This window comes from Leptopilina boulardi, unplaced genomic scaffold (assembly GCF_019393585.1).
Source record: "Leptopilina boulardi isolate dan_hultmark-lab unplaced genomic scaffold, ZJU_Lbou_2.1 LbouV2_278, whole genome shotgun sequence".
Taxonomy (NCBI): domain Eukaryota; kingdom Metazoa; phylum Arthropoda; class Insecta; order Hymenoptera; family Figitidae; genus Leptopilina; species Leptopilina boulardi.
Genome location: NW_026137838.1, coordinates 5,529,741 through 5,557,725, shown reverse-complemented (window position 1 = coordinate 5,557,725; position 27,985 = coordinate 5,529,741). Strand labels below are relative to the sequence as shown.

The window sequence follows — 27,985 nt, the reverse complement described above, 5'->3', positions numbered from 1 at the left end:
TATTTATTAATAAAATATAATAATAATAATAAATTATAATTTATTATTTAATTTATAATAAGAGCATAAATTTGTCAAATTTATTTTGTAAAATTGCAACAGAATAATAATTGCAATAAATAGGAAAATTAAATTTTCAGTTAATTTTTTTAAAATTAATTTACAGAAAAATAGAATTTTTTTTAAACAATTTCATTTAATCTGAAGAGTGCTGCACTCTGTAGGCGTAAAGAGCCAATGATCGAATTCCACATTCAAGAATCTTGACACGTGCGTTTACAACTATGAAATCATTGAAATATAAATAAGGCAATTGCCTATACAATTAAAGTTTTTCCATTTTTTAGATGAATCAGATAATGACGTGTAACAATCAAGAAAACAACAATAAAAACTCAAAAGATTAATCATTTCTGAAATTATCCATCAAATATTATATGTAAGTACCAGATGTTTTTAAAATTAAATCCCTGAGAAAAAAATCCTAAACTGTCAAAGTGACAGAAAATTTTTTTTCTCATTTACGTACAAGTGAAATAAACTTTTTTCAATTAAATTAAATAATAAATTATCATACATAAATTTTTTAATTCAAAACATAACCTAACTTCTTATTATAATGAAAAATAGAAATTTGCAAGTTAATAAAAAATAATTACAATTATTAATTATAAATAAAAAAAAACAAATAATAAAGAAATTTGTTTTCTTTTTTTTGGAAAAATTTTAATATTTTTTTTAGTCAATTTTATGTATTCGAATTTTTATTAATTTAATTATTATTTATTTTCAGTCATGTTCTTTATTGCAAAAATATGTTATAAATCAAACAAAGCAATCAAGAATAACGACGACAAATTCAAAACACGCCATATATTATGATATTGAAGTTCCGGTCGCCTAGAAAAGATATCGGTTTGCTCTAGATATTTATTTTCCTGTGAAAATGACATGAAAACCGGAAAACCTCCGCAAATGTTATTTAGGAACTAGGACATGATTCAAGTGCAGTCATATGTAAATCATGGAGATAGAAACACAATATCGTGTTGCAAAACCATTCAAAACACTTGAGGAACTCTATTCAAAATTGGATGACTTAAAACCATGGCCTGATATTGTTGAATTACGAGATTGTGTCGATTATGTATTTTCAACAGAAAATACCGAGACAATCAATGAAAAATTGGAGAAACTCGATAGGGAACAACAACCAAAAACTATTGTCTGTCATGATATGAAAGGTGGCTATCTCGAAGACAGGTATTTCAATATTTTCATAACATATATATTATGAAAGCCTAATGTTCACTGAACAAAGAATTCTTTATTACCTTATAAAAGAGAGAAAAAAAAAACTTAAATTCTATTCTTGACATATTAGAAAAAAAATTTAATTTAATTACAATTTTAATTTCCTTTACTTTTTTTTCAGATTTATCGATGGATGCGATGCTCACGATTCATATGTTTTTTACAATTGGACTGTGATCGATACATTCATTTATTTTAGCCATAATTTGATAACAATTCCACCATATGGATGGATAACAACGGCTCATAATCATGGAGTCAAAATACTTGGAACAATAATCACGGAACACGGTGATGGGGTTGAAATTTGGGAAAAAATACTTGCAACCACTGAGGAGACGGAAAAATTTGCAAACGCCCTTGTTCGATTGGCGAAATTCTACAATTTTGAGGGATGGCTTTTAAATGTCGAAAACAAAATAAAACAAGAAGATATAAATAAATTGATCTATTTTGTCAAATTTTTAACTGATCGTATTCATGAAGAAATTGAAGGTTCTGAAATTATTTGGTATGATAGTGTGACATGTACTGGGGAACTCGTTTGGCAAAATCAATTAAACGATAAAAATTTGTAAGATCCAATTAAAATTATTTTTAACCTATTTATATAGTAATTTTTTCAAAAATATTTATAATAAATATCAAAGGGAAGAAAAATAGTAAATAAAAAATATATTTTTTAGATGCTATTTTTTGAAATGTGATGGAATATTTTTGAATTACAATTGGACGGAGAGAGGCCTAGCGAGTTCTTTAATATTGGCAAAAAAAGAAAATAGAGAAAAAGATGTTTACGTGGGACTGGATGTTTGGGGAAGAGGTTGTCCTGGAGGTGGAGGATTTAATTCAGCATATGTAAGAGAAAACAAAATTTATAACATTCAAAGTATTGAAATTGTAAAATTTAAATTATTTTTTTTTTTCAGGCTATAAAACTAATTCGAAAGCATGGTCTTTCAGTTGCAATTTTTGCACAAGGATGGACGCATGAATATTTTGGACCAACAAATTTCCATAAAGTAGAAGATATATTTTGGGCTCAATTAATGCCGTATCTTTATATTCATGTGCCAATATTTGAGAATGAATCTTTTGTAACTTCATTCTGTCGAGGGATTGGAATAAATCATTATAGTTGTGGAAAGGTAATATTTAATTCCCATGAATAATAAAAATAAAATAATTGTTTAATTATTCGACTAATAGTCTAGTAATTAAATTAATATAATTATAAATAATTCATTGTAGATTTCAAATGAGGAACCAGGTCACAAAACTAAACAAGAAAACCGAAATGCATTTTACAATTTGAATAAACAAAAATATCAAACAATTACGCCATGGAAACATTCAAAAATAATAAGCGTATCTGTTCTTGAGGACAAAGAGGAAAAAAATGACCCGGGAATAAGTAGTGTGAAACCACTTAAAGAAGAAGATTCTTCAAAGAAAGAAAATCCAGTGAAAAAAGAGAGAGAATACAATTATGAAACTGGACTGGACATAATGAATATTCGTGGTCAACAAGTAATTTTTAGACCAAAATTAACACCAGTCATGTTAAATTATCTGGAATTTCACAAAGATTTTGCATTTGATGGAGGTGGATGCATAAGATTTGTTACAAATGATCCTGTTTCTCATTATCGGTAATTAAATGATATAATTTTTAAATAAATTTGAATTAATTTGAATTTAATTAATTATTAATTAAATAATTAATTAATTAATTACGAATAATTACTTTCTTGTAGTCTTTTTTTGGTTCATATTGAATTCGCAAGAGATATTCAAGCAAGTGTTACTTATCGATTGGAAGACGCAAGCGACCAGGCATACAAGAACAATCTTTATCTTATTTTAGGCAATAATTTTTCGGTTCAAACAATTTTGCCATTTCAAACAATTCAACTCGATTCCGGATGGAAGAAAAGGTAAGTCTTTCCAAACATCAGATAAAAATCGCCTCATTAAAAAATTTAAATTACTTTTCAACTCATTTTACTCAAAAACTAGAGCGACATTTCAAAAAGTTTCAAGTGGAAATAAAATTAAATATAGGTCAAGAAGAAGTATCAAAAAATTACTATTTAACTCAATAGAAATTAATGAGAAAAATTTAATACATATATATATATAATTTAATGAAAATAAAAATTTTTAAATTCCAGTATTTATCTGACAAGTTTAAAAACAGTTAATGAAATTGGAGTGACATTTTTGCGAAGGGGAAGCTGTAGCCTCGGTGAAATAGTTGTTGGCACACTCAACGATTCTAGAGGGCAGTGGATTACGTCATAATAAAAATGGATAATGTTCTCGACCGCGACCTATTCTATGTTTTATATGGGTATACAATATATATATATATATACCGATCCAAAGAATGTTTATATACAGGTTGAGAGTCACTTTGTGAAAGGAGGACTTCATGTTCGTGGACATGTCGATATTTCAGCAATAGTTTTCGCAAAAACAATTCCTAACAGGTTGCGTGAGAGTCATTATCATCACCTGCGCGTATTTTCATTCAAAGTGTGCTTAAGTAATGTAGCTAATTTTCTATATATCTGTATAAACAAGATTCATTGAAACACATAAACATTATAATAAAAATAAAACCTATTGTACAATTTAGTCATAAAAAAAAATTGTTGAATGAAAATAAAAAAGTATTTTAAATTTAAATTCTTTTCTTATTTTACCACAAATATAATTAAGTTTGTTATTTACAAAAGTAAATAAGTTATTAATCAGAAATTTAATCAAATTTTTCAAATCTTTTAAAAGAATTATGCAAGAGATTAATAATAAAATAATTGGAATTTATCGATTATTAATTTATTTTATACGGATATTCAAAGCTAATATACCGATCTCTTTTTTTTTATTCCATTTACTAGAGTAGAACTTTGAGAGGAAAATGTTTTTCTCTTCTTGAATTCAATACTTTTTACTTGAGTTCGAAAGTTTATCTCTTTTGATACTTTTAGTTTATCATTTTTAATAAATAGAAAAACTTTTTACTCTACCTTTAACTTTTGTTCATAAAAAATTTATCAATTATAAACTTTATTAATCTGTAGTGAAAATTTATTCAATATTTGATTTCAATGCAATAAAATGTATTTGCTTTATTTTTCTTTTTTTTAAAGTCGAACTATCTTTTAAATAGAAATAATAAGGATTAAATATTGCATTATAAACTGAAACACCTTTGAATAAAATAAACTTAACATAGATTTTTCGAATAAAAATGAAGTTAATTCAGGTTAATGACACCCAACGTGTGCGTTTATTGCGGCAATTCATAATCGTGTGAAATGCAGTTGGACAGAAGAGTCGCATGACGGAAATCGTGGGACGCGGGGATAGCGCAAGAATATTTATAAGATGAGATCAGCCCTTCTCTACCTGTTAAGTTAACGACAGCAAGAAAAAGTCACTTAAAGAATGCAACACTTTTCATGTCATCGTCGCTGATGCACTAACTTTAATTGAAAATATTTATGTCTCTCCGAAGAGAATAGAATAATTTATAGTTAAATAGCAAAACTGGCTTATTAATTTTAATTGATCGTGAATAAAAATTATTTTTCCTAATCTTCAGAATCTCTTTCAATATATTGAAAAAAAAACCAACGAATATCCCTGCCAATTATCATAAATTATCTCTTAGACAAAAATTTTGTGACTCACTGAACTGCTTTTGAAAATTGAAGACATCGTTTTCCTGCTGCCAAGATTTGGACCAACAAACTTCATCTACAAAAAATAAAGTTTGTTTAAATATAATTCTACTATAATTCCTTCTATGTCAATTATCATAAATTATTGATACAAAAATTTTGTAACTCACTGAACCGCTTTTAAAAATTGAAGACAATTCCTGCTGTCAAGACTTGGACCAACAAACTTCATCTACAAAAAATAAAGTCTGTTTAAATATAATTCAACAGAGTGATTTTTATATTCCGGACCCTCTAAAAAATTTTTAATTCTATTATTTTTGTTTAAAAAAAAAAAAAAATTGAGAATAAAAAATTTTTTTAGTGGGTCCGGAACATGAAAATCACTCTGTATAATAAATAGCTGTAATAACAAAAGAAGTTAATAAATCCAATTTGGCGAATTTGTAAAATTATTAATTAATTTCATAATTAAATCAACACTTTTTTTTGTTAGTAAAATGATGTTACTTTCTCTGGGAGATAAATATAATAATAATATAATTATAATATATTAAAAACATAAATCAACATTTTAAAAAGTCGAGAATCTTTTCCAAGTTTATATATTAATAATGAAAAGAAATATGAACAAAAGTAGTTCTCGCTTTAAGTGTTTGATCATGGCGTGCATCAAATTGTTTGCTCGAATATTATTAGTGCATCACATATTTTCATCCAGTAAATTCAATTCAATTATTAAAAGAAAAATTAACTTCCTTTTAAAAAAAAAATTAGTTTCTATTCTCGTTTGAAGTCATTTTTCTAATAATAATAATTTATTATAATATATTAATAATAAATTATTAGTAATTAGTATTAATTATAATTATAATAAATACCAATAGAATTTTTGATATATCTCTAAGTAAAATAACCGCGAATGTAATTTTTTCTCTTTTTAATAATAAATAACAAAATTATTAAAACAATATTATTTACTAATGTTTATTTAATAACTTAAATTTTAAATAAATTATAATTATTTCCAGAAAAGAAATCAGGAAAAATGAAACAATAAATTGCATTCTAAGAATTGACAAAAAAACGATAAAGTGAGAATAGTAAAGTTCGTAAATGAATTTATAATTAAATAAAAAACAGTTCCGTTAATATTTTTCTTTAGAATTTCGCTTCAAAGTCACTTTAATGAAATTCGCTTTCTATCAAGGGTAATTATGCGCTCTCGACATCCACGAATTATTGGAGCAACAATTTAGAAGCCTCAGATTCACTATTAAATCGGCAATTTATGTTTCACGATTCAAGTTTTTACGATCAATAAACTTTTGAAATTTAACTCTAATTTTACAATATTATTATTTCACATCCTCTTGAAAACTAATCGTTAATTAACCAATGATCATCGATATAAATTATATAATTAGTTTCCTATCAAATATATTTCCCCTCGCACGTTTTTTTTTCTATATGTTACTCAATGAAAAAATGTGAAAACTGTTTTTTTTGCATGTCATGAATACTGAAGTCATATTTACGTGACTATTATAGAGGTTTTGCAATGTGTGTACAAAATATGTTTAAAGAAACTTTCGAATCTATTAAAAGGAACCGCACCTGTTACTGCCATATAATAATGAATAGGTTCACCAAAGAATAATACAAAAAAATGCAATACAAAATTTTTTTTTAAACTTATTTTACTACTAGAAAAACGGAATTTTTTTTACTTGACTTTGAACTTTATGCAAAACTTGGCAAAAATAAATATTTTAAAATTGAGAAAATTTAAATTATATTTTTGTATATTTAAAATAAAGAAATAAAATAAATAATTATTTAAATAAAAAGAAAAAATGACTGCTAGTAAAAATAAAATAATTTGCAAAAAATTATTAAATATTAAATCTACTCGGCGAGGGATACTTATTAAAGTATTATATGTACAACTCAAAGTTATATTTAAATATTATACAAGCATAAAAAAAGTTGTTAGATAAAATATGTACAAGGAAATTTGGCTTTTTAAAAACAAAAAAAAAGTTTGCTTTACTTTCTTCGTTATTTGGATACTTTTGTTTCTTTTTCTATTCACGCCAATAGTCATTAATATATATGTAAAAAAAAATCATGTACACTATGTATATTGAAAGTAAAAGTACAGATTGCCAACGACACTCCCGGTTATTTATCTCATAGAGAAGCTTGTTGAATATCACTTAGTAAATCGAGATCTAATCCCTTTCAAATACTTTTGTATCGATAAAATTCTCAAATACCTTTTCAAGAGAGAAAATTAATAATATTGCAAAAAAAAGAATAAAAGTATTCCTTTTTTTCCAAAATTAAATTTAAAAAAAAAACTATAACATTTAATTATATAATTGAAATAACAATAAAAATTAATAAACAAAATATAAAAAAAAATTGTTTCGACAATAAAAAATTCTACCAGTGAAATCGTACGAAATGATCAGTCACGAAAGGAAATAAAAAAAATAAAATAAAAACGAAACGTTGAGGAGAATCTTCAGAAGAAAAATTGAATGAGAAGATTACCCGTAGGCAAGATCATGAGTTTCATACCTTCTGTCTCTCTTGAGGCATTTCTCTCCTGGATACTTTTGTAGAAAGGCCGAGAGAAGTTTGGTGAATGTGCGCACTTGGTTTGGTAGCAAATGTAGCAAGTTGTATACATGATATCATCTAAAAAAGAAATTTAAATTAGTTTTAAAATAAAACAAAAAAAAAGTCATATTAGTTATTATTATTGTTTTATGTAGAAATAATATTTCGATAATTAATTCTGATAAATTCAAAAAAAAATAAAAATAGTTATAAAATAAAAGAACCTTTTTTAAATTTAATTCAGATAAATATAAATTTTTTTTACATCTCTATTAAAATAGTATAAACTTTTTTTTATAATTATAATGACGCGGAACACATGTTCGTGCAGTGAAGCGGACTTCCTTCGCCCTTTTAGAAAACGGAATCAATTTAATTTTTCCTTCCTCTCTATTAATTGTTAATTGTAAGAAAGTACACATTCCAGTGATTTATTTATTGCATAATCTGACGGTGCTTTTATCTCCATAAGAAAATTTTGCGCAGCAAACTTTTACTAAACATATATGTATATTATTACAAAGGCGTGTAAGACATGCGTGGGGAGAGCATTAGACGAACGTAAATAATTACGATGGGCGAACGACCCAAGATTTCCTCTTCATCTTCCATTATTGGTAACACTACACTATCAAGTTTGCTCAAGCGTTTATGATGCAATGATAAATACCATAAACACAATGCAAATAGATGTTTCAATTATTGTAAAATCACTCGATATAGGATGTGCTAAACACATTTTATATTTCTAAACAATATTTTTTTCTTTTTCACACCAAAAAAACCTGCAATTTTGTATTTTATTTCACGCTGAATTTACAAACATAGAATTTAATTCACTGCTAATTATAGAACTTGGTAATTAGGGTTTTCGATTATAAATTTTTCAACGAAATAAATAATTAAAAGCATTAGAATGTAATTACCCGTTTTTACTTTTCATATACTTTTCATTTTAACCATTGTTTTACGATATTAAAATTGCATAATTGATTTTTAAAAAATTTAATTAGATTTCTTCATCAAATTAATTTATCGTATAGACACAAAATCTTGAATGCACTTCAATAAAATGAATATTTTATCTTTTTCACTACAGTAACATATAAAGAATAAATTTTTATATTTGACAGTTTACATAAAGCAAATTTCCAGATTTTAAATAAAAATTATATGTTTTTCCAGTATATAAAAAATTACATAAGAAATACGACACAAAATTCTTTAGAAAATTCTAAGATTTATATTTAAAAAAAAAATTTGAAATAATTTATTCATTTATTAAAAAAAGAGGATTCAGCTTGTACATCAAAAAACTGGAAACTTTCTTTTGCTTTACTATATTTAAAATGTGAAATTATTTTCTCTGGAACAATTCATTAAGAATTATTATATATATAATAAATAAAGCAATAGCAAATATTTCTTTTTTATTAATAAAATTAAATTTCACTTATTTAATTATTTTTAATAAGTACTTTATAAGATATTAAATTTAAATTAATAATTTATAAATAAAATTTATTCTTTATATATGTCTTTATAGGAAAATGAAAAAATATTCTCTATTTGCATTCTTTTCTAAATTATACAAGTTCTAGAAAATTAATGTTTTGCAATTTTATGAAATTCTTTCCGTATCTTGCAATCTTCTACTTTTCTTACTTTGAAAAAGAAAAATGTAGCAAAAAAGAAAAAAAAATTTAAAAAGATAATTATAAAAGTATTGAATTGCTATAATCTTGTCTCTACATTTATGTTAAATTGTTTCTTCTTTACCGCGACGAGAGCAAAGCAATGACTCACAAACATTTCAAGAATGTGAAATCAAGAGCAACTATTGTAAGAAAAATATTTTCTAAAATACTATAATATTTATGCAATTTAAATCATTTCGGAAAACTGAAATTGAAATCGGAAATAAAGTAATTTCGATAGATAATTACATAATGGAAAATAATGTAATTATTACAAAACTTAACGCCTCAATTATTTCCCTTTTTATACGCACGCTTCTAGAACTGTTTCTTTTCTTTTTTTTATCTTTATATATTACATTCTTGACTTTGAAATTCCTTCTGTTACTTCCTCAACCTAATTCTTAATCTTCAACAGCTTCGTTGCTTCATTCCCTCCTTTTCTTATTCTTTTTAAGCAATCTTCCATTAAACCTCGTTTATTTACTAATAAACCTTGCACACGGTAAAACCTGACAATTTAGATGCCATTCTGTTGAAAAATGACAGAGGAGAAAAGCATCTGGCAACGCCGACCAGAAAAAGAAAAATGGAAACACGAGAAGGGCAGAAAAGAATGGATGGGGAGAAAAATAATAGAGAGAGTACCGAGAGTACCGAGAGTACTATACATGAACAGTAGGAGAGGGAGAGAATCTGAGAAGGTGCCAGTCACTGACCAGACTACAAGCAGTTACATTCGAAGAGGACGTGTACCTCGCGATACATTTTCGACTTGGTTCTGTGTGTTGTTTTTTTTTCCCTTAAATTTAATTAAGTTACCTTGTTCGGTGAAGTGATATTACTTTTTTTTTCTGCAAGGAACCATGTGACCCGGAAAAGAGGAAAACAAGATTCATCAAATTGGTACGTCGTTCAGGCGGGCAAAGAACTCGTCGGAAAACTTCTCATTAGATTTCATCTCATCAAGTTCATTCACTACCTGTAAAGAAAATATGCGGTTTTATTCATCGTTACTCAATGAGCGGAAGCGTTTATTTAAAAAAAAAAAATTACATGTGACTTTTCTAAACAGTGATCGAGTAAAAGTGTGTAATTAAGAAAAAGTGAAGGCAAGAAAAGTGAATCCCTAAATTAATTTTTAAATCAATATTTATCAAAAATTTAATTTTCTTTTCAAAACATTTATTTTATTTCTGCCTATCTATTTTCATTTATAATTTATTCTATTTTTATTAACAAATTTAGATTTTTTCATCTCCATTCATTTTTGCAAAAATATAAACAAATCAGTGTGTAAAAAAATTAATTTTATTACCAAATTAATTGTTTGTTTATTTCTGAGAAACAATAGTAAGAACTTTAATTAAACAGGTACAATGCTATTTTTTACTTGAAATAAGTTTCTCTAGATCAGAGGAATTTCTTGTATTGTGGTTTAAAAGCCATTCTCTTGCTTTAGATCTTTTTCCAGGAGTTAAAAGCCTATACTCGTAAAATGTAATACACACAGGAGTGCTACAAATGCATAAAATATGTTTTTATACACATGTCAAACCAGTTTCACATTATGGATAATAATTTGCGTGTGAATCGTGACAAGTGTCTAAATTATAGAAAGTAAAGTAAAATAATTAACATTTTCATTCAGTAAATTAACATTTTTTTTTTCATACTCAACCCCTATAAAATAGTAAGTGAAAATATTATCGTTAATAAGAATTTTAATGACTACTATTTTTTCACGCGTTTTAATGCAATCTATAAATTTTATTAAAGAACTCATTTCTGAAAAATAAAGTTTGACATTTTATTTTTTTGCCACTAAATCATAAAATTAGTTAGGGAAAAAAATTTCAATTTATCATCAATGTTGTAATGTCTATTGAATTTTAATATTTTTTGTGAAAATGTAAACAAAATTTCAGCATTCCATGAATAATTATTTTCAATGATTAAAATTCAAGTTTAATGACTAAAAATAATTTTACCAGGAATAGATATAAAATTTAATGAATTTAAAATAATGCCAAGTAAAACTTCTTTGTAAATAAGAAACGATTGACTTTTAAAAAAAAAACCTCTCCGGAATGCTTAATTTCTGAATAGTAATAAAACCAGTTTATTAATAATTTTCAAAAGTAGAATTTTAGAATAATTTTTAATTTTAATAAAAATCGGATAAAACAAAATGAGGCTAAAGAAGTTCCTTCTAACAAATATTTTTATACTCATATTATAATAAAAATTGTAGATTTAGTTATGCTAATTAAAATTTAACGCCTTTGCTGGAGGAATTTTCAGCTTTCTTACACGAGTATGGAAGAATGGAGTTAATTAAGAACTTGAATTTTCGCGAAATGATTAATTATGCTACCTACGATGTAGCACTAACAATCTTGCGTTTCATTTCGAGCACCAATGTACAAGAGCATTATTTCCTTAATTTACAGATCGTCGGGACCCAGCCGACTGTAAATGGAATCCACTGACCTTAACGAAATTACAGAGGATACTGATGATCATACCAAGCTAATCGATTTATCACTAGATCGTTAATTTAATCTCATAAAAATTGACAATTTAATCACTAATTCCTAGTGATTTATTTACTGATAACTAATGTCATAATCAGCAATAATCAATGTCATAATTAATGACCGATTACATAATTAATAATCAATGTAAAAATTAGTAATAACTAATTATTAGAGGGAAAAAAAAAGAATTAATGATCATATCCAGTGATATGATTAAAAGAAATAGTACTTAATAGATAATGAAAGTTAAAAGTAATTAATAATAAATAAAAATGGAGGACCAACCTGCCATGGGTCTTGATTCAACAGTCAGAAGTCAAGATTCCAGCAATTCAAAAGACTCGAAAGTGTCAAAATTGTCCAAAGAGACAAATATTTCACGAATATCAAAAGACTCAAAGGCTGAGTCAAAGCATTCAAAGGATGTTCTTATATCAGCAAAACATAAACATCAACATTCGCCACAGCATCTACAGGAGCAAGAGCCGAGGCAGCATAGAACACAAGTCAAGGACGACACCAACATTCTTATGTTCACATCCTGTGGACAATTACTTCTCGGTAAGGACTCACTTTCCTGCAAATTAAACATTTAATTAGACACAAATAATTACTAAACTTTTTTTTTATTGTTGTTTTTTAATTGTTCTTAATTGCTGTTGTATAGAAGAAAGCCTTGCTTATATCACAGGAAAATTTATCTGCCTCGAAACGTCTAGTTAAAGTTTCTTTTCGAAAGACAACTATAGATAACAATCAAATAAATTATAGAAGCCACTATAAGATCTAGTGGCGTTTTTCTCATGGACCATGAATATATGTATTATATCTTCTTTTTTCACTAGCAAATATAGTCATGGAGTAATTAAAAATAAATACAAGAAAATAAATGAAAAAAATTTTGTTAAATTGTTTAAAATTTCAGACATTGGTATTTTTAAAATGTTTAAAACATACGAAAAACGAAATGAAAGTTACAATCGAAAATCATAAATTATTTTTAATAGCAGTCAACTTGACACTTTTCAATATTTTAAACTCTTAAATTTCTGAGAAAGTTTTATTTATGTGATAAAATTCACATATCAAACTAGTAAATTTTGTTTAACGAAGCGAAATGAAATAAATTGATAGCGAATAGTAACATATTTCTACTAATCTGGAAATCTAATAAGTATTTTCATTGCATGTTTCTTCTTTAAAAATATGATATTACAGTTTTTTTTTTTTTGCAATTATTGGAGTGGAACTCATATCATCCACTTTTCAACATAGTTCATGATTATATTTTTATAATAAAAATGTCATTTATAAAAAACGATCAATAGAATTTTAAAGAAAAAAATAAACAAGAAACAATATATACTCAAGATATTTGAAAAAAATTAATAATTCATGAAAAAAAACATACAACATTAATATTCGTTTCTCAGATAATGAACTCGTATAATGTAAAAAATGCGGTAATTATTTCACAATTAAGATATATGAATAATTAACAAAAATTCAATAAAAATCTTTACATGGTTATTTTAATAGATAATAATATAATTATTTTTTTAATATTAATTCCAATTTATTATTATTATTAATTGTAATTTTAAAACAAAACAAATTTAATAAGTTTGAATTAATTTATATTTATGAACTCTACCTGGTAAATAATTTATTCTAATTGAAATTTTCTTTACTTAAAAACATAATTCGCCGTTATAAAAAAAAATTATTATTTGCAGCTGAGTCTATAATAATAAAACTCTTCTACTTTTATTATATTTATTATGGAGACGTAACTATAAAGTTTTATTTACTTTTAAAACAATCACCTCGTTAAATTTTCCCTTCGTAGTGTTCGTGTTTTAAATACTTTTTATGCAATCAAAGATAATTTCACTTTTTCTATTTATAATAATTTTTTTTTCACAAATTGTGATTATGAAGACATAATTTTCTTTTCAAATTTCTTGTTCTCATTTCTTGCAACATATTTCTAGTTTATTCTTTATTGACGTATACCTTTTATATCAAAAAGCAATAAAAATGTTTAAAAGAAAAAAATAAAAAGAAATTTGATTACAAAGTGACAAAGAAAATTCTTAAGAAAAATTAATAAAAAAAATAGGATAGAGTCATAAAATATGAATTAAACAAAATAAATGAATAAAAATTAGAAAAAAAAGAAAGTTTGATAAATATTATCGCCACGAAAAAAATTCAAAACAAAATTCCATGTTAAGATGAAACTGATAATATTTATTTATGTGTTTCAGTTTCAAAAATAATTAAAAATTCTGGAACAAATGAACAAAATTCTTTACTACTTTCACTGTCAATGAAAAATTGATATTGTAGAAAGTAAAAAAGTGTCTTTAAATAATATATGAAAATGGAATTTCACTTTTCATTTTCGTGTTAAATATATGCAAAGTAGAATCGATAGATTCTGAATTTTAATGAATCTTCCTTTAAAAGATTTTCGTTGTCAAATATTTTATAAATATCAATTTAAGATTTTATGTTTATTTGAATTTTCCATTAATACTTTTAATAAATAAATTTATTATATTATTCAAATTGAATTATTTTTCTAAAAATATTAATTTAATAATCAGCAAAAAAAAGAAATAAATTTAGTGCGATAATTTTAATTTTAAGAAGATATTATTTAGATGAGACAGAACAATTCCGATGCATTTTTTTTTCTTTAATTCTATTTGTTTTCTACTACAAATATTGTTTTATATTTTTAGATTATAAAATTAAAATAACCAGCCTCAGATTTAGACCATTATCGGAATTGTTTCAATCTCTCCTATTATTATTATTAATAATTTCTATTATTGATGATGTAATAAAAATAAATTTTGTTTGTTACTTTTAGGAGTCGTCCTAGTCGTATTTGGAATCCTAGTCTTAGTTCATGGAGCCGCATTGGGTGGCACGGGAGCTGGTCTTTGGGCGGGTGCAAGTGCTCTAGTTTCCGGGGCATTAGGAGTGGTTGCAACCCTTGCAAGTAAATCAAGCTCTGGATTTTCAACGGCCCATCTCGCATCGAGTTTAGTGGCTTTGGCATTGTCAAACATGTCCGCGATAACAGCACTCGCTTCAATAGTCAGAGATTCGCAGAGGTCAGAATTTACTCTGCTCGCTGTTCCAGTAAGTTTCAACATAATTCAAGACACACCGTTATTGGCCTTCCTTTTTCTTGTTCTTTTGCTAAATTGCTCCTTTTCCTTCCCCACTATCGCCATATTTTCTTCCTCTGTTCCATCTCAATGTTCGTCTTTTTCTTCCTCTTCTTCTTCTTCTTCTTCTTCCACTGCTTTACTTCGTTTATCTACAATGAAAAACAACGATTCAGACCAATGACGACGTGAAATTTTACAATAAAAACCATATAATGAGATGTTTCTACAAATTCAAGTTCATAAAAATAATATTCCCGTATTTTCTCAATGGCATGAGAAAAACGAAAGAGAAGATTATAAATTTTTAATTCAACTATAAAAAAAAAAGTTTTGACATAATTTCCTGTCAATACTGAATTAATAATTAATTTTGAAATAATTAATTCTAACTTTCAAGTTAATTAATAATTAATATTTTTATATATGTTTGAAAATTTTCAAGATTGAGAACATATATCTGCTTTGTTAATTTCTTCTTCTCATTTTTTTTTCTCCTGCTAATCTTTATTAATTAATGGAGCAACGAATGATGACCTAGTTTCATGCGAGCCGGTGGAGACTCACCTGAAACGATCAGCGATTCAACAAGTTTTGGCAAAAAAAAAAGAAGGCGGGGGGGAGAGCAAAAGGAGTCGCACGGAGAAAGTTCAATGCCAATGTGAAATTTTTTTACAGGTCAATACATTTAACTGTGTCTAATATGCACACCTACAAATTTAAAAATTACTCTCCCAAGTCTCTGAAACAGGCGTGGCTCTTTGATATCTTGATCGTGAATCACATTTAGAGAAAACGCTAATTCAATTCCATATACTTCTCAAGAAGGAATTTCCATCAATTACTTTATCGTTATGCGCAGATTTTCAAATAGAAGATCTTTTTTTAAAACAACCACATAATCGTGATAAAATTGCATAGAAAAATATTATTAAATTCTCACTATTGTTTTCAATAAAGATATAAAACAATAAATATAAGTAAATAGTAGAAATAATAAAATCAAAAAATTTTCAAGAATTTCAAAAAAATAGATGAGTTTAATTAGACAGAAATAAATAAAATAATTAAAAATTAATAGAATTTATCGGAAGATTATAAAACGATGAAAAACTGAGGTTTCTGATGCGCATTCACGTTTAATGTTCCGGAAGAGATAGTAACCCTCATCTAACGAAAAACCTATATTATGTATTTGCATCTATCTGATACTAATGTCCCAATAAATCTTTCTAATTCATGACCCAAAATAAACATTATTAGGAAATTGATTACGAATGTTAAATTTTTTTTTATACGAAATATTTGAATTAAAATAAAATTGAAAATTATGCCAAGAATGTAATTTCAAGAAAAATTTAATTTCCATTCTCAAATTTTAGAGAAATTTAAAAAAATTGATTATTAATATTTTGAGATATTATTGAAAAGCGAAAGAAACTTTCATAATTGTCGAAACGCGACAAAAACTCCAAGACTTGTGTTTTTGCTCCAGTAAGTACTTGGCGTTTCTCTCTTAACAAATTACACAAGCCTCAAACCACAATTCTGGTTTCAATTTCTGTCTTATAATTGAAATTTGCAATTTCGATAATACCGTAACATTTTTCTATTGATTTTTTCTTTTTTCTCTCTCTCTCTCTAGGGTGAAGAAGATCACGTAGTGGAATTCGAGGATGGTTGGTCCCGACTTCTGGCAAGTATTGGTCTGCTGATTGCCAGTGTTGCTGATCTTTTGGTATCCGGATACATTTGCGTGACCCTGACTCCCAAGCTCTGTGGCTGTCTCAAGTCCAATCCCGATGATGAGACCGATGGACGGCTCAAGACCCGTAACATGGTTCACCAATGGGTAATCGCACAAAACCACGTGCCCAAGAGCCATCAGCCGATCTACGTGGTGCAGTCGGTGATGCCAATGCACCCTATAATTCAGGTAAATAACCAATGTTGTTGTTTTTCTTGTTCGCATCCATGGCGTTACGAGTCTTGACCTCTTCGTCAGAAGTCAGTGACACGATAGAAAGTTCAGCGGGCACGCGAGAAAGAAAGAAAGAAAGAGAGAGAGAACGTTACCCGCTCGAATCGCTGAGAGAAACTCTCGCGGTAGACAGCCGCAGGCAATTGGATGCCTACATTTAGGAATTTCGAGGACGACCACTATTGACTCGGGAAAATGTCCGTGTAATGATCCATCTTCTCATTTGTTTCAGCATCCTTATGGAATGCATCCACCGCCTGGGAAATATCCCACAGGGTTTATGCCAGCCGGAACTCTTCCTCTAGCAGCTCCTGGTTATGGAGCCATGCCCATCGTTCCACACATGGGCTATCCAAGTCGACCTCCATCACAAATGGTAACTATTTTTTTGACCTTCACCATCGCAATTACGACTATTGAGTAATAAAATTCTCCTCACGGCTCTAATTCACCTCGTACTTTTATCACAATGATTGGACAAAATTATAAAACCTTAAACATTCTAGAAAATTAACAATTATTTTTTTAAATTCCAGTAACAAAATAAAAATTACTGTTTAATTTTAATTAAATTTTTTAATTCCTTTAAATTTTGATATTTTAATTTTAAAACTAATTTTTCTTGTAAAAAAATGTTTTTTTTCGATGAAAAACCAAAAAATTGTCATAAAAAATCTTTTTCTGAGAATGTTAATAGGATTATAAAAATTCCCATAAAGGGTTCGTCTTTTCTTTCAACGAAATTACGATACAGCCTTCCTTAACTTTTTATATTTACGCGACAATAGCAGCAAGGAAAATTATCAGTTACAAAAAAAGAGAGAAATCAGATAAATGACAGAAAGTTTACAAAGGCAATTTAAATTAAAATTCTTGTTCTTGCGGTATATTTAAAAAAAAACTTTTATCTAATTTCAAAACCAAACAAGAACATTAACTAATATTATTCATATTTTTTATCTTTTCATCACTTGGAAAAATTCTATTTTTAAAATTAAAATATTTTTTTAATTTAATAAACTGTAAATAAATCTAAAAAATTTGGTTAGAAATAATTTTAAAAAAAAATACTAACCGTGATAATAAAAAGTCCGTATATTCACAGATGAGACCAAGGACCAAACGGTACTCCTCAGAGGAAGAAGATGGAACAGAGCGTCGTCGTCACAGCGAAAATAAAAGTGAATCCTCGAAAAAAATGACATCAATTGGCGAAGATCAAATTGATTTATCACAAACGTATACCGGATTAGATAAAAGAATTTCCGAGGAATTTATATCCATTGCAATGGATCCGTCAAGCCATCACGGAAGTGAAATCGTTTCCAGCGCTGTTAATATTAATAACAACATACAATGAATTAATCAACTTGACTTTTATGTAAAGAAATAAACTTACCATCGAAAATTACGACAGCCAATATTCATACAGAAAAATAATTCATTTAACAACGAATATCATCCTTTTTTTATAATTTGACAAAAAATTATCAACAATTTTAATTTCTTTTCTCATTCCATATATTAGAAGAGTTACCATAAAATTGTTTACCTGAAAAAGAAAAAAAAAAGTTAATGATTTTTATACCAATATATAACTATTATTATATAATAGTTTGACTTACCAAGAAAATTTTAAGGACTTCTTTTGACTATTTTTGTAGTTAAATAATTGTCAGACTTTAACATTCAATAGATCACCTTTCGATCTTTCATATCGTATAAATTGACCTTTTGGTATTTCCTTCTTCGATATTGTGCGTTCAATAGACTGTGTATATATTCTTCTGATGTATATGTATTTTGTTACATTAATTTGTTTTTGATTTACAAATGTTGTACTTCAAAATCCAGTATCACCAATTTTGATCAAAAATATCTAAAAGAAAAAATTATGTCATTCTTAGTAATTAGAATAAGATTTAAAAAACGACTTGTATTATTAATTAAACACTTTAGTTAAGGCATTTTTTAAAATAATGATTTAGAATAATGTCGAAAGTGATCAAGTCTTTTTTATTCTTGTGTATAAAAAATTCTAATTGTATATATATATATATATATTATTTACTTACAATTAATATATTGTTGCTATTAAAAATGACTTCTATAAAATTATTTGATTTCTTTTTCCTTGATATGGTTTTCATTTATTTGATGATTCATCGATTTTCCTCATGTTGGCACAATGTTCCGGAGGACAACTCCTTTTCGAGATTTTTCGACTGTGCGCAGAGCATTTGAAGCACTTGGGAATCCCTCGCCTTTCTCTCAACAACCTGCTTTCGATATTTTTTCAGTTTCAATTTCCTAAGGGTATCTTTCAGATTTTGTCGAATATTTATCTGGAAAATTAATTTTTTTTAAAATTTTATATTTATAAAATAAACAAATTTAAAAAAAAATTTCACTATAATTAAAGATTATTATTGAATAATTTTTATTATATTTTTAAATTAATTTATTCAATTTTGTCGAATATTTATCTGGAAAATTAATTTTTTTTTTAATTTCATATTTATAATATAAACAAAATTTTAAAAATATTTCCACTATAATTAAAAATTATTATTGAAGATTTTTTAATGTATTTTTAATTAATTATTTATTTAATCAGCTGTATGAATAATTAATAAAATATTTATTTATATTAGAATTTTCTTAGTAGACTCTGAAAATTTTTTTTTAGTAATACCTATATTAATTTAATTTAGTAAATTGTTTTTGAATTTAATTTATGTAGAAACTATTTTTTATTTTTATAATTATAAAAAACAACTTTAGAATTTTACATTTTTATACCATTAAAAGCAATTATTTTTTAATTTTTCAATTAATAATTGTTAGACAATTAATAAAAACTACAAAATTTTTACCTTTTAGCAAATGAGACATATTGAACAGTCAATGACGCCGTAGACATAAGTAACAGTAATTTGTACATTTTTGTAAATAAATTATTGAAATTTTCGTCTTTTTAATCAACTCATGATGAAAAACAGTAGGAAAAAACTCATATGTAAATAGAAAATGCAATTTATGTTAATTACTGTTACGAAAAATAAACAAAGTAAAACGTAAGTGAAAGAATTTTAGGTTAGGAATACGGCGTCATGAACAAAATACTTTATCAATATCTTTATAAACATACCTTTATATAAATACTTCTTGTCGAATTTGCTGTAGGTGTTATGTGAATAATTAAATATAACATACGTAAAACAATACGTGAAATACAACAAATAAAACACAAAACAAAGAAACTTGTCGTTGACTTCAACAATAAAAATGTCGCAACAGGGCGGAAATGCAACATTGTTGCTGATTTTCGAAAATATTTATTAGCAGAGGGGGTAAAAAGACGGAAGTAACTGAGAACACTAGCGCCCTCTGCTCGACCAATGGGAGGCCACCATTCCCTAAAGACGGAAGTGACACTGTGGGGAAGGAGAACACCAGCGCCATCTACTCGACCAATAGGAGGCTTCCATTCCAAGATATTTCTCGGAATTCATATATTTGAAAATTGGTCATTTTTATTTTATTCAATTAATTACTAAATAATTAACTATTTTAATAAAATATTTTGTGTTATGTGAATCTAGACACCCTAGAGATTCAGTGCATCAGGGGATAAATGTCTAAAAACTTATAACTTTTAAGAAAAATGAGAAAATATTTTCCCCCGCAAATTGATAACGGAAGGAGATTCAAGGAAATGGGGGAGGGCTTCTTCAACAGATTTTAGTTTGTAACCGGTATCGTCGGTGATAACAGTGTTTCGGGTCTCGTGATCGTTTTTCAAGATTTTCTATATAATAAAATCGTATAAAATCAACCCCTTTTGCCTCCTTATTCTCGTGTAATCTTTATTAACGAATATATTCATCGCAATTAATATATTGTCGTATTTAATAAGTAAATCGGTTATCGGCGTCAACAAGTGTTTCGCGAGTGCTGCAAAATTTTTTGGCTACAGGACACTCTGGCTACGAAGGATCAGCATCGACTTATTGTTTCCAATTTTCAATCATATATCAGGAATAATAATTCTCAGTTAATTAAATATCCCATATCCCTAATTCGCGCTTTTCTCGGTTTTTTCAAGAATAGAAAATTTTTTCGTTTGGTCGGCCATATTGATTTGAGAGGATATTCTGGCGAGGACATCATGACAAAGGAAGAATTTATTTCAGATTCACGAAGATATATTGGGAGTGATAAATTTCGGTGAATTAAATGACAACCGATTTCCCCAATTATCTGTTTAATGGCAAAAATAGAAGATTTTTCCATTTGGTCGGCCATATTGCTTTTTGCAGTCATTTCCGCGCGCTTTTTGTGTGCGCGGACACCCTCTGCCGGCAATTGGTTGAAGACGCCTACTTTATCGACACTAGGATGGATGAAAGCGCACCTTCTATCGGCAATCGGATAAATTAAATAATAAAATCGCGTTCGTTAATAATAATGGTGAAAAGTGAATATAGCTAGTGTATAAAAATCGTCATAGGTGGACCCAGCTGTAAAAGACACAGTGATGGGTGGTGTGTAAAATAAAAATTTAAAATAAATAGTGAAGTGAATTTAGCTAGTGTAAAAAATCGCCATAGGTGGACTCAACTGTGATAACTCCAGTGATGAGTGGCGTGTAAAATTAAAATTTTAAAAAAATAGTGAAGTGTGAAATTAGCTCGTGTATAAAAATCGTCATAGGTGGAGCCAACTGTGATTACTTCAGTGATGGGTAGTGTATATTGTGGCCTGGAGTCACAATTTAAAGAAGATAAAGAAGATGATGAAGAAGAGGAAAAGTATTGGCTATTTGTGAATTACAAGAGTGATCTGATTCTTCCATATGCCAATAAAAGAGAAGAAGCAAAGGAAGAAGTAAAATACAAGGACCATTTAAACAGAAGAAAACAGAAGAAAGATGGTGTAGAAAACTACAAAGCAGATTGCAGTAAGCAGCTCCAGGATGGAGAACAGGCGCCGGACCATGCAGATATTTTGTAAGTTAAACAGAACATTAAAAAACAAAATTAATTATGATTGTTATATTTTATAACATTTTTTATAGGTTATTTTACGACAAGATCTTTTAAAAAATATCGCAATTCCCAATTTTGTATATTATATTATACAATAAATATAAATTTTTAATATTAAATTTTTATCTTAATAGTATTAAATTTTCATTAATTATTATTAATTTAGAAAAAACATTTATTAAAGTTTACATTATATTAATTCTTTTAATGAATTAAATTTAATATTATTTATTATATTTTAATAAAATAATTTTTTACATTATTTATAATTATAATTTATTTTATTATTATATTTATTAATACCATATATAATATAATTTATTTAATTATTTGTTTAATGAGTAGTTAAATAACTAATTAATTTAGAAAAAATGTTTATTAAAGGTTACACTATAATAATTATTTTAACGAATTAATTTAATAATATTTATTATATTTTAATTAATTATTTTTTTAATGAATAGTTAAATAATTAATTAATTTAGAAAAAATGTTTATTAAAGTTTATACTGTATATTAATTATTTTAATGAATTAATTTAATAATATTTATTATATTGTAATTAATAATTTATTAAATTATTTATAATTATAATTTATTTAATTATTTTTTTAATGAGTAGTTAAATAATTATTTTATTTTATTCATATAATATAATTTAATTGATTTAATAAATTATAATTGTTTAATAATATAAAATAATTTCTAATTAATAATAATTAATGTATAATTAAAAAATTTTACTTTTAAAAAATTCTAATAATTTTAATATATTTTCAGACTGAAGGACAGGAAGGACAGGATGATATGGATCATTGAACCCTATTATGACCCCAAACAAAGGAATCCGCGATTGGTGAGTGATTTTTAATTTAAATCAGCATAGTGACAACATTGATGTAAATTAATATTACACATTACTGATGTTAATATGTGGCAATTAATATTTACACCAATGAATTTTAATTAGGAATTTTTATTTTATATGAAACTTTTATTACTTATATTATAGACGTTTGCGATTTCGCGTATGTACATTTTTTTTCTATGGTTATTTAAAATAATTTCTATATTATTTTAATAAAAAAAATAAAACTAATATGTAATGTCCAAAGGATCATCAGAAATGTGAGATTCCGATGTTTTGTGCCTTAGTCCTGCTCCTCGCAAACCTTTTATTAAAGTTGTATATTTGTCATATAGTTTGCCTCTTGGTTGCTTAGCGCATTCTGAAACTGATTTCGGTTGTCGTGGTGCATAGTAAGTTGCCTGAAAATAAAAAAAAAACTCATTTACACTTTAATCTTCAAAAATTATTTAAAAAACAAAAACTTACCGCCGCTTCTGTTGGGAATATATTAACTATTTCATTTCGCAGTTCCATGAATCTTCGTGGCGTTATTCTACATTAAAATAAAAAATATTTATCAAAATAAGAATTAGGGCTAAAATTTAGTATATTAAATTAAAAATAATAATTTACTCACACTTTGTTTACATCCAAATCGGCATTCAACTCCGAAGTAATAACACATTCTGCTAATTCAGATCGTATGCAGCCATTAAAGGATCCTTTTTCATAAAGTGCTAGGATTTTTAGGCCATTAATATTTCCTTCTAAATATCTTCGAACAGTCTAAAAAGAAATGTTTTTTATTTATTTAATTTCTCAGTAAATTATTAACCGTGATCATATTAGTATTAGATAGACATTTACATTTTGAGTGTTACAGTAATTTAATTGGCACTCTGTTTTTATTACTTTCGAATTTTGTATTGAATCTCCAGTAGTACTAGGCCTTTTTCGTTTTAAAGAATTCATAACACTTTCTTGCATTACTTCTAATGCTCCATCTCTTAGTTGAAGAGTCTGCGTACCTGGTAGTTCATGATGTTCAATTTCCTGCAGTAGAATAATAATTTACAATTTTTTAAAACATTATTTTAAATTTATATTAAAATAGCAAAATAAATATAATTTTATGCCAAGTTACCTTTGAATTCTTACAAAAATTCTCCAAACCAATTAAAATCTTTTTACGTAGGCCTATTTGTGGTATTAACTTTTCCAATTCTTCATGTGTAAGAGAAAGTAGGATATCGAAATATATAAAATGTTCTGCAAATGCAAAAAAAAAAAATCCTGTATTTACAAATTGTTATTGTTGTTTAGTATCAAACTTTCATAAAAGTAATTAATCTTAATTCTCATAGAAAAATTCTCTCTTACCTTTAAATAAATTTATTAGAAGTTCTGAATGCGCTGGTACAGCACGTTCTATAAAGTTTATACACTCTTCATCCATATTTTTATAAATTATTATCATTCAACTTGAACATGACGTTAGATATGTAATGCTAGGTATATTGTGACAATGCGCTTGCGCGTCACGTGACTGACCTTTTCACAATTAAGTTGGTTTCTCTATCCAAATACGTTGCACGATATATAATTTTAGATGGATTTTATAGCTAATTTTTACTTATTTTTCTCCCGTGTAAAAATAACGTTATGATTGAGAAAATCTATTATTGCAAACGTCTATTGAATTTCTATTGCATTTATTTATTATGTATTTATGTTGTTTATGTTTATTTATTTTCAGTATTAAATGTTTTTATTTAAATTATTAATCAAATATTTCAAGAGTATTTTAATTTTAAATAGATTAAAGTATTTTAATATTTATAATAATATTGAATTCATATTTTCTTTTATTTTATATAAAATTAAATTAATAATTAAATTTTTAAAAACTTTGAAAACAATTCAATGTTGGAAAATTAAATTTTATTAAAAATTTTTATTTATAATTAAATATTTCAATGATAAAAAAATTTCAATTGGTAATTTTTAGCTTAATTTATTAGCCTTCTTTCCAGCTTTTCTTTTCAGAGGTGTCAGAGTGGTGTCAGAGAAGTGTTCAATCTCAACACATGAATCCTGATATAAAATGTGAGTTTTTCCTGCAGTAATTGGAAAAAATGAAAAGTAATCAATGAATGTGTGTGTCGCGGATAGTATAATTTATTTTTTTTAAATATAGGAATAGGTAGGAGAGGTGTAAAATAGCGAGAGAGTTTGCATATGTGTGTGTGTGTGTGTAAAATTATGAATGTAGTGTAAAATATTCATCATATGCATATATATGATTAGCTTTAATCATAAATGTATATATGATTAATATTGTACATTATTATATTATATTTTTATTATATTAGATTATTATAATTATTAGAATTTTATTTTGTCACTATGCTGATTAAAACTATTATTTCTCTTTCAACAGGCTTTAATTTGAAATATATTAAAATTGATCATTTTTAATATTAATATATATTGAAAATGATCACAAAACTTAAAGAAACTTTTTTTTTAAATTAAATATCAATGCCACATTTGGCAGAAAATTTAAAATTATTTTTTACTCAATTGATAACTCTACTCATATGATAAATGGCTGACGATTTTACAAATTGGCGCCAATATATTATTTTCAAAATTTATTCAACATTTCCCCAAAAACCACTTTTTCTCTTTGTCTGATATTTATTAATTTTACATTTTATACTATTATGAACAAATTAATTATATTCTTTTAATTATTAAACATTATTTATTTAATTGAATTTCAACCGAAAATGAAATTCGATTCTCTTAACCCCACAATTCGCATTCCACCATATCAAATCGTCGCAACTCGTTGATCTCGGCTGATCTTTCGCCACTTTTGTCTAATTGAAATATTATCCCAAAAAACAAATATTCATCGTAATTATTTCGATTTAAGGATTTTAATTAAATCGTTAACGTGAAGAAATATTCGTGTTTTATTTGTAAAATAACGTTTTTCTGATTTTAATGATGAACTTTCAATGAAAAAGTTCACCGGTGTTAAAAATGTTTCGGTGCAGCTGATTCAAAGATGGCCGGTGATATTGTGATACAAACAAATAGTAAAGCTGTAAAATTTGCTCATCTTCAAGAATAAGAAATTATATGGTATGTAAAAATTTTGAATTCTTGTATATTAGTTTTAAATTAGAGTCATGTAAATTATATAGATGATTGCTATTCACTATATTAATGTAATTTTCCAAAAGTAAATTCTTTTTGTTCCTGACCTGCTCAATAAAATCGAATTTATGAAACGGGAGAAAGCCCCTAATGATTTTCGTTTATAAAGAAATAATAAAAAAATATTTTCAGTAATTAATACTAATAATAATGTTTATATTTACATTTTTTAAAAATTTATTTACTAAATTAAGATTTTATTTTTGGAAAATTATAAATTTACTTGACTTTAATTATGAGTTTTGTAAATTTGATTTTAATTTATTTAAATTTTCTTTCAGATGTAAAAAATTTTCTTATTTGATCAAAATGGCTTACGAGCAACATAATATGACAGGATACGTGTATCCTGAACATCAATCGCAACCAAATCTTCAAACAGATGAGAATAGAAATGAAAATGATTGTGGAAATAAGGAAATATGTCCCACGATTTCACGGCAGTCATCTGGAACACAAACTGTTCAAAAAGTCGATGCATCAACAATGACAGATCCATTGCAAATAGATTTTAAATTAACTTCTGAATATTTAGCTGCTCGATGTGCTGCCAATAACAGTTTGATTCACAATTGCCAGGAAATTCGACCTAAAATTGAATACGATTCTAAATCACATGGTAATTTAAAAAAAAAACTCTTTTATAAATTAATATCTTATATTATTTTCTGAAAATTTATAAATAATTAAAAATTTTTTTTCAGGTATGTTAATTTATCACTGCCCAGAGTGTTCCTATAGATTTGAGGATCGTGAAACACTTCATGAACATTTGGAAGATCATCGACAACGATCTCACATTTGTGATATTTGCGGAGCTAGTTTAAAACGCAAGGAGCATCTTGATCGTCATAAACAAGGTCACAATAAAGATCGACCATATCAATGTAATATGTGCTGCAAATCCTTCAAGCGAAATGAACATTTGGCACGTCATGTTATTATTCACTCTGGCAGTAAAAATCAAATTTGCACCGAATGTGGAAAAGCTTTCTTTCGCAAGGATCATTTGAAAAAACATCTTCAGAGTCACAACAGCAATAAAAATAAAAATGTGAGTAACACTCCGACTCCACCAAGTGGACAAAATAGCCTCAACAACTTTGCTCTCATGATGAGACAGGCTGGACCTTCTCCTTTTTCTATTTTACGAACATAAAAAAACATTAACAGCAAAATAATTCTCAATTATTACACTTTTTCACTACTCTGAAAAAAAAACAATTTTGTATGTTTTAAATTTAATTTTCAAAAATATTCCCTAAAAAAGAATAGAAAAGTTCGAAAATTGTTAAAAAAAATTTTTAATGAATAGAGTAGATACGAGTTTATTTAATATTTAACAAAAGTACTTTATTTTTGTTTCTACATTTGTTAGATAATAAGTAAGTAATTGAAGCTTGAATCAAGTTATCAGCAAAAAAAAAAAACTATTAAAAATAATAAGAAAAGCAATAAACGTTTAAATAATCAAACGATTACTAAAAATGCTTGAATGAAATGTAATCAGATATAAATTTTCAAACGTTTAAAATAATTTCATTTTTTTTTTAAAGTTGGACAGTTTTTGCTTCTATACTCGAAAATGAGAAATTTTATCTGATTTCATATATTTGCCAGTAGATAAAAATTATCCGAAAATGAAAGTAATTTAGCCATATTTATTACAACTTTATAGACTTATTAAATTTAAGTGATTGTTGTGTTGCGAGTCGATGTAAATCGACGTTTTCTATAAATTTAGTAATAAATAAAATATTAACTTGAATATTATACCCAATTTTCTCACCTGAAATCTGTAAATATAAAAAATAATTTA

At 26.3% G+C, this 27,985-nt stretch overlaps 5 protein-coding genes and 1 long non-coding RNA gene across 6 annotated transcripts; 4 read left to right on the top strand and 2 right to left on the bottom strand.

The window, feature by feature from the left end:
- Window positions 1–247: 247 nt before the first annotated feature.
- Window positions 248–4,005, top strand: LOC127281737 (cytosolic endo-beta-N-acetylglucosaminidase). The gene is made up of 8 exons (XM_051305607.1): window positions 248–439; window positions 794–1,263; window positions 1,436–1,888; window positions 2,001–2,172; window positions 2,244–2,462; window positions 2,566–2,966; window positions 3,072–3,251; window positions 3,489–4,005. The coding sequence occupies exons 2-8, from the start codon at window positions 1,025–1,027 to the stop codon at window positions 3,616–3,618; spliced, it is 1,794 nt and encodes a 597-aa protein (XP_051161564.1). The 5' UTR covers window positions 248–439; window positions 794–1,024; the 3' UTR covers window positions 3,619–4,005.
- A 6,020-nt stretch (window positions 4,006–10,025) lies between these two features.
- On the top strand, window positions 10,026–18,448 carry LOC127281841 (uncharacterized). The gene is made up of 6 exons (XM_051305794.1): window positions 10,026–10,237; window positions 11,785–12,432; window positions 14,753–15,027; window positions 16,702–16,992; window positions 17,270–17,413; window positions 18,143–18,448. Exons 2-6 carry the CDS (start codon window positions 12,144–12,146, stop codon window positions 18,395–18,397), a joined length of 1,254 nt encoding a protein of 417 aa, XP_051161751.1. The 5' UTR covers window positions 10,026–10,237; window positions 11,785–12,143; the 3' UTR covers window positions 18,398–18,448.
- Window positions 18,449–18,595: 147 nt separating this feature from the next.
- On the bottom strand, window positions 18,596–20,332 carry LOC127281843 (uncharacterized). The gene is made up of 3 exons (XR_007843101.1): window positions 20,189–20,332; window positions 19,113–19,382; window positions 18,596–18,916 (listed from the first exon to the last, which is right to left on the bottom strand). It is a non-coding gene; the product is annotated as an uncharacterized LOC127281843 (long non-coding RNA).
- A 482-nt stretch (window positions 20,333–20,814) lies between these two features.
- LOC127282041 (uncharacterized) lies at window positions 20,815–22,999 on the top strand. The gene is made up of 2 exons (XM_051306111.1): window positions 20,815–22,049; window positions 22,869–22,999. The coding sequence occupies exons 1-2, from the start codon at window positions 21,781–21,783 to the stop codon at window positions 22,957–22,959; spliced, it is 360 nt and encodes a 119-aa protein (XP_051162068.1). The 5' UTR covers window positions 20,815–21,780; the 3' UTR covers window positions 22,960–22,999.
- A 49-nt stretch (window positions 23,000–23,048) lies between these two features.
- Window positions 23,049–24,481, bottom strand: LOC127282040 (uncharacterized). Its single transcript, XM_051306110.1, has 6 exons — window positions 24,319–24,481; window positions 24,083–24,207; window positions 23,806–23,991; window positions 23,576–23,724; window positions 23,425–23,491; window positions 23,049–23,357 (listed from the first exon to the last, which is right to left on the bottom strand). Exons 1-6 carry the CDS (start codon window positions 24,413–24,415, stop codon window positions 23,184–23,186), a joined length of 798 nt encoding a protein of 265 aa, XP_051162067.1. The 5' UTR covers window positions 24,416–24,481; the 3' UTR covers window positions 23,049–23,183.
- A 1,280-nt stretch (window positions 24,482–25,761) lies between these two features.
- On the top strand, window positions 25,762–27,934 carry LOC127281839 (zinc finger and SCAN domain-containing protein 26-like). Its single transcript, XM_051305792.1, has 3 exons — window positions 25,762–26,091; window positions 26,448–26,785; window positions 26,871–27,934. Exons 2-3 carry the CDS (start codon window positions 26,476–26,478, stop codon window positions 27,323–27,325), a joined length of 765 nt encoding a protein of 254 aa, XP_051161749.1. The 5' UTR covers window positions 25,762–26,091; window positions 26,448–26,475; the 3' UTR covers window positions 27,326–27,934.
- Window positions 27,935–27,985: the final 51 nt, after the last annotated feature.

Bases quoted from the DNA above. Each gene is read 5' to 3' on its own strand.
- LOC127281737 (XM_051305607.1), top strand. From the start codon at position 1,025: ATGGAGATAGAAACACAATATCGTGTTGCAAAACCATTCAAAACACTT. The intron at 1,264-1,435 runs GTATTTCAATAT...CTTTTTTTTCAG, and splicing joins GGTGGCTATCTCGAAGACAG to ATTTATCGATGGATGCGATG. The intron at 2,173-2,243 runs GTAAGAGAAAAC...TTTTTTTTTCAG, and splicing joins GAGGATTTAATTCAGCATAT to GCTATAAAACTAATTCGAAA.
- LOC127281841 (XM_051305794.1), top strand. From the start codon at position 12,144: ATGGAGGACCAACCTGCCATGGGTCTTGATTCAACAGTCAGAAGTCAA. The intron at 12,433-14,752 runs GTAAGGACTCAC...TGTTACTTTTAG, and splicing joins CTGTGGACAATTACTTCTCG to GAGTCGTCCTAGTCGTATTT. The intron at 17,414-18,142 runs GTAACTATTTTT...GTATATTCACAG, and splicing joins GTCGACCTCCATCACAAATG to ATGAGACCAAGGACCAAACG.
- LOC127282041 (XM_051306111.1), top strand. From the start codon at position 21,781: ATGGGTAGTGTATATTGTGGCCTGGAGTCACAATTTAAAGAAGATAAA. The intron at 22,050-22,868 runs GTAAGTTAAACA...ATATATTTTCAG, and splicing joins CCGGACCATGCAGATATTTT to ACTGAAGGACAGGAAGGACA.
- LOC127282040 (XM_051306110.1), bottom strand. From the start codon at position 24,415: ATGATAATAATTTATAAAAATATGGATGAAGAGTGTATAAACTTTATA. The intron at 23,492-23,575 runs GTGAGTAAATTA...ATTTTAATGTAG, and splicing joins GATTTGGATGTAAACAAAGT to AATAACGCCACGAAGATTCA. The intron at 23,358-23,424 runs GTAAGTTTTTGT...TTTTATTTTCAG, and splicing joins TATTCCCAACAGAAGCGGCG to GCAACTTACTATGCACCACG.
- LOC127281839 (XM_051305792.1), top strand. From the start codon at position 26,476: ATGGCTTACGAGCAACATAATATGACAGGATACGTGTATCCTGAACAT. The intron at 26,786-26,870 runs GTAATTTAAAAA...ATTTTTTTTCAG, and splicing joins ATACGATTCTAAATCACATG to GTATGTTAATTTATCACTGC.